The sequence below is a fragment of the Gracilinanus agilis genome, unplaced genomic scaffold (genome assembly GCF_016433145.1).
Source record: "Gracilinanus agilis isolate LMUSP501 unplaced genomic scaffold, AgileGrace unplaced_scaffold40556, whole genome shotgun sequence".
Taxonomy (NCBI): domain Eukaryota; kingdom Metazoa; phylum Chordata; class Mammalia; order Didelphimorphia; family Didelphidae; genus Gracilinanus; species Gracilinanus agilis.
In genome coordinates this window covers 1-5833 of record NW_025374196.1, presented here as the reverse complement: position 1 = coordinate 5833, position 5833 = coordinate 1, and the positions used below count along the sequence as shown (strand labels likewise).

Below are 5833 nucleotides of genomic sequence, written 5' to 3'. Positions count from 1 at the left end.
AGGGAAGACATGGGAGGCGAACAAAAACGCCGCCACTGACATAACAAGTATCAGAGGCGCTGCCTTGCCCAAAGGAGTCAGGGGGAGGAGGAAGGAAAAAGGGGTGAAGGGGAGGAAGGCAAGGATGAGAAGGCACTGAGGAGAAATTAAAAGAAAAAAGAAGCAGCTGACTAATGAGGATCAGAGGCTCAGCCTCCTGGGCACGATGACAGAACAGGGGTGAGAATGTGGATGGTCCAAACAATGGGATCCAGTCGGTTCTGGCCCCGGCCTCCTCACTCACCCAATGATCTCCGGGGCCAGCTCCCGGCGGGGACGTCCCCCAGGCCGGTGGTAAGGGTAGATCATGAGGTTGCCATGAGCATCTCGTCGGAAGCGAAGGGCAGTACGCAGAATGGCACTGAGACGCTGCAGGAAGTCAGCGCTGGAGCGCAGCAGCTCTTCAGGGGGCAGCAGTACAGTGAGCACCAGGACCCCCTTGGCCAGCAGCTCCGGCACGGCCCCCGCACAGTCCAGCCCATCCCAGCCACACTCCTCCGTGTTACAGCCCTGGTCACAGCGCCCATCAGCAAAATGGTCTGCACAGTACTTCTCATACACGGGACTGGAGAAAGAAAACATGGGGGGACAGGAGGAGGAGTCAGGGGCTTCAGGGCCGCAGCCAGATCCCTGTACAATTGATCCGGGGAAGCCACCCCTCGCTCCCAGCACAGGGGCTCCGAAAGGAAGGACAAAGAGACAAGACAAGGAGGGTCAGAGAGAGGCAGCCAGGCTATGGGGACTGTCCAGTTCTTGGGAGGTGACCCCACCAGGATGAGTGCCAGGAGCAGCACAGGGGCTTTGCCTATCTCTGTGACTCCCGCCATCTTTTTTTTTCTATTACCTTTACCTTCCATCTTGGAATCAATACTATGTACTGGTTCCAAGATAGAAGAGGGGAAAAGGCTAGGCAATGGGGGTTAAGTGACTTACTTAGGGTCACACAGCTAGGAAGTCTCTAGACCTGCCTTTTAATCTACTGAGCTACCTAGCTGTCACCATAAACATCTTTTAACTATAATCCCTGAGAGCTAGATGGAAGGGACCCCAAAGAAGTGCTCCCCCAAAAGCATCAGCAGACAGGTTGCTGGCCTCTAACTGAAGCTCTCCAGAGATGGGGGAACCCACTGCTTCTCGTAAGCAGCTCAAGCCTACTTTGGAGCCCTCAGACCCATCATGAGCATCTACCTACCTGGCCAGCTAGCTAGAGAGCAGGGACGGGGGGGGGGGGGGATTCTCCAAGGAAGCCCCTCTCACCAAAGGCAAGAGAAGCCAGGAGTGTGAGAGGGCCCCAGAGGGCTCCAGGGGCTCCCAGGAAGGAAGACGACGGAGCTGTGAGGGCCGAGGGTCGATGACCCAGGGAGACCCCTCGCCCCCACCCTGCCATGTGTCCCTGTGGTGTTAGAAGCTGTAAGGCTGGATGTGGAGGGCACAGGCACCCCCACCAGGACCCCGCAGCAGACCCCCTGACTCATCACGCAGGGTGAGGGAGGGGAGGGAGGAGAGAGCAGGGCAGCCTGGTGGGAGAGGGAGAAGCTGGCACAGGCCCACGGGCAGAGGACCTACACAGGCACGCACGGAGAGGATGGAGGGTTGGGGGACACGGAGGAGCTCACTTGCAGCCACGCTCCTGGCTGTGGCAGTCGAAGTTATCATAGAGGCAGGCAGGTGTGTTGCAGGCCGGGTCGCAGTGGCTGTTGTTGAAGAGGCGCCAACACTGAAGGGCCTGGCACTGGTGCCAGGGATCGTCCACGCTGAGCGAGCAGTCACCCCCGTCCCACTGGCAGGCAGGCGAGTTGCACTCTCGGTCACAATACTTGTCCCCCCGCTTGTCCCGGCAGCTGGCTCTGGGACACTGTGGCTCCTCGGGGGGTGACAGCAAGGGTGGCAGGGCCCCGTGGACCCGGGCCTCACAGAGGGTACCTTCCCACCCTGGGGGGCACAGGCATCGGAAAAAGGGGGCCTGGGCCAGGACCCGGCAGGTGCCCCCGTGTCGGCAGGGGGTACCCAAACAGCTGGTGTTGGTACGGAGGTGGCAGGAGGGTCCGGCCAGGCCTGGGGGACAGGTACAGCGGGGGCCCAGAGCCGTCAGTTGGCACAAACCCCCATTTGCACAGGGCAAATCCCGGCAGGACCGGGCCACTCGCTCACAGTTGGGGCCCCAGAATGGCTGTGGGAGAATATATGGCAGAGATCAGAGGCAGAGCCCCCATTCCTGGCCCTACCAGAAGACCCTGTCGTCCCCCCACCCCTCAGCGGCTACTTCTAGAATCCCAGAATCCCCTGCCTCCCCAGGAGGTGCCTCCTCCACATACCGGAGGGCAATGGCAAGTGTAGGCCAGGGCACTGTTGGGGCTTGGCTGGCACTGACCCCCATGCTGACAAGGCTGGGACTCACAGGGAGATATCGCTGTCTGGCATCGCCGGCCTATGGAAGGAAAGCAGACAGACTTTAGCAGCCTGAGCTCATTCAGGACAGACAGACGCTGAGACTGGGGGAGTCCCAAGAGTGATTATGGTGGCGAGACCTCTGGCCTCTCAGGACGGCCCAGAACCCCAGACTCTGCCCCCATCCCAACCACACACCCTAGCCTGTGTAGGTCCCCCAATCCTCCAGCCCAGGGCCCTCGAAGCCCCCCAGCCAACCCCCTGCCCTCAAGCACAGCTCTCACCCGTATAGCCAGGGTGGCAGAGGCAATGGAAGCCCCCAAAGGCATCCTGCAGGCAGTCCCTGGTGTGAGGGGCATGGCAGGTCCCGGGGCTACACTCATTGAGGTCCCCCTCACAGTGAGCGCCTGTGTAGCCGGGGGGGCAGGTGCACCGGTAACCCCCAACCTGGTCCACACAGGTCCCGTTATGTAGGCAGTGGGAGCCCTGCTCCCCGCTGGGGGCCACCGCGCAGTCATCCTCGTTGATCTCACAAAGTACGCCTGGAGGGAAGATGGGGAGGGAGGAGGGTCAGGGCCAGGCTCTGGATCCGTAGCTCTGCCCCCCAGAAGGCTGCGCCCCAGCACCCCGGCCTCACCCAGTGTTCCAGGAGGGCAGGAACAGAGATATCGGCCCACCAGATCGATGCAGGAGCCTCCGTGCTGGCAAGGCTGGGACTCACACTCGTCTACCTCAGCCTCGCAGTTGTTGCCTTCATACCCAACGGGGCACTGCAGGACACACACGAGAAGTCATGAAGGCCTTCCTGAGAGTCGGCCCATCTGGCTCCACCTTCCACCACCCCCCCAGAGCCCTCCCCGTCCTCCCAGCCGAGCCCAGACGCTCCTCACCTCGCACACGTAGCCCCCCACATAGCCGCGGCAGGTGCCTCCGTGCCGGCAGGGCTGGGCGCCGCAGTAATCTACCTCCTGCTCACAATAGCTGCCCGTGTGGCTGGCCGGGCACAGGCAGTGATGGGTGCTGCCCGCGTCTACGCAGCGGCCCCCCGCCTGGCAGAGCTGCTGCAGCCTCACCCCTGAACAGGGAATCTGGGGGTCAGTGTCAAGTTTTCCTGAGACACGCAGGCTCCCCGCAGCCCCGGCTGCCCACGCCCGGCCCCTCACCCTTCTTGGCGGCGGCCGCCCTGCAGGAAAGGCTGGGGATGTCGCAGAAGTGGCCGCTCCAGCCAGGAGGACAGTGGCACGAGAAGGCGGCTCCCGCCTGGGTGCATCGACCTCTGTTCTGACAGGGCGCCCGGCTGCACCAATCCACCAGCATCTGGGGGAAGGGGCAGCACCCTCAGGGCCTCGGCTCCCCCTTCCCGGCCAGCCCCGCCCCGGCCCTTCTGGCCCTCCCACCCCGGTCGCTCCCCAGTTCTGACCTGGCACTGGGCGCCGGTGTAGCCAGGAAGGCAGGCGCAGCGGTAGCCCCGGTGCTCCTCTATACAGGTCCCCCCGTGCTGGCAGGGCCTTGAGTGGCAGACGCCCACCTCCCTCTGGCAGTGGGGGCCCGTGAAACCTGGCCGGCACAGGCAAGTGAAGGCATTCACCCCATCCACACAAGTGCCCCCATTGAAGCAGGAGCTGTGAAAGAGGGAAGAGGATCGTCAGCCTCTCCCTCCAGGGGGACGGGATCAAAGCATCGAGAACAGACGTGTTTCTGAGGAAACTGAGGTCTGACAGCACGGAGCTAGAAAGCAGGAGGGGCTCCCCCCCCCAAGTCCAGGGAGAGCCCTCGAACCCCGCTCCTCTCCCAGTGCCCCAGGCCCACCTTTCACTGCAGTCAGGAAGATCGCGCTCACAGCGGAGGCCCCCATAGCCGGCGGGGCAGGCGCAGGTGAAGGAGGCCACGTGGTCCGAGCAGGTCCCTGGGCCACAGGGACTGCTCTGACACTCATCCAAGTCCAGGGCACATCGAGGACCGGAGAAGCCCGGAAGGCAGGCACAAGAGAAAGAGCCCACACCGTCCCGGCAAGAGCCACCGTTCAAACAGGGGTCTGGAGGAGAGGGAGGGACAGGGCTCATGGGGTGGGGGCTCTGGGCTCTCGAGGGTCCCCTCCAGACTGCGCAGGAGCCCATCTCTCACCCATCAGTTCCCAGCATCCCCTCCCATGACAGAAACACGGACAGACAGACACACACACACACACACACACACAGGAATTTTACCTATGGTCTGTCTTAAGACTAGGAAGGAGTCTGGACGGGGCACTAATCTCTGGCCACAACCTCAGTTGCTTTCTCTAAGCCTTAGAAAAATTTAAACCTCCTAACCGGCTTTTGTCTTTTGTTCCGAGGCAGTGCAGCGAGGAAAGCATTTACCTTGGAAAACCCAGATTCAGGTCCCAGCTCTGACACTAACTAGCAACATGACCCTGAGTGAGTCATTTAATTGCCCTGAGCCTCTGTTTCATCATTTATGGGCAAAGCAAAGCTTTCGTCTTCCAGGGTGCTGGTGAGTGAAGAATTTATCAAGCTGTGCTGGTCCCACTGCCCCGCTCTCCTGCCCCAGCTGCTAGATCCTACCCCTCCAGCATGACTCTAGAGGTCTCTGCTGTTACCCACCCATTCCTGTACATCATGGTTCCCCCATTAGAGTATAAGCACCTCGAGGCCAGCTACTTGTTTTTGCTTTTTTACCCCCATCCATCCCTTAGGACAGTGCCTGGCTGCCAAAGTGAGCCCTGACAAAGGCTTGTAGGATCAACTGATTCTGGAGAAAGTGATGAGACATTATGACTTTGTTCATAGGCAACTGGTGTGGCCCAGAGTCAGGAAGATCCGAATTCTAATCCACCCCCAGATACTAGCTACTTGGAGCCAGACAAGGGACTTAAGCTCTGTTTGGCTCTCTCCCAGGGCTGTGATAAGGATCAAATAAGATAATATGTTTAAAGTGCTTAGGGTACAGTAAGTGCTATTTAAATATTAGCTATTAGTTTTTGGGAAGAGGTACAGGAACAGCTCTTGGAACAGAAGGTATGGTAGAGTTTGTAGCAAGCCTCAAATGGAAGGTTTGTTAAATAGCCCTTTCGGGGCTCCCTTCTCTCCCCACCAACTCATTTTGATGAGAGATAGAGATATACATGGGGAAGGGGGGAGACAGACAGAGAGAGACAGAGAGAGACAGAGAGAAAGAGACAGAAAGGACAGAGACAAGGAAGATAGAGACAGAAAGACAGAGACAAAAGGAAAGAGAGAGACAGAGAGAAGAAAGAGGCAGAGAGACAGAGAAACAGAGAGACAGAGACAGAAAGACAGACAGAGAGAAAGAGAGAGAGAGGGAAAGAGAAAGAGAGAGAAAAGGGAAAGAGAGGAAAAGACAGAGGGAGGGAGGGAGAGAGAGAGAGAAAGAGAGAGAGAGAGAG

The 5833-nt window shown here is 59.4% G+C and overlaps 1 protein-coding gene across 1 annotated transcript; it reads right to left on the bottom strand.

Annotated features, from left to right (window-relative positions):
* Positions 1-209: 209 nt before the first annotated feature.
* Positions 210-4462, bottom strand: LOC123255171 (neurogenic locus notch homolog protein 3-like; the record flags this gene model as incomplete). Its single annotated transcript, XM_044684021.1, has 9 exons — positions 210-604; positions 1656-2209; positions 2355-2467; positions 2712-2969; positions 3065-3197; positions 3318-3502; positions 3591-3744; positions 3848-4049; positions 4237-4462. Coding segments are annotated over 9 exons (2150 nt in total), but the record flags the coding sequence as incomplete, so codon positions are not given.
* Between the last annotated feature and the right edge of the window lie 1371 nt (positions 4463-5833).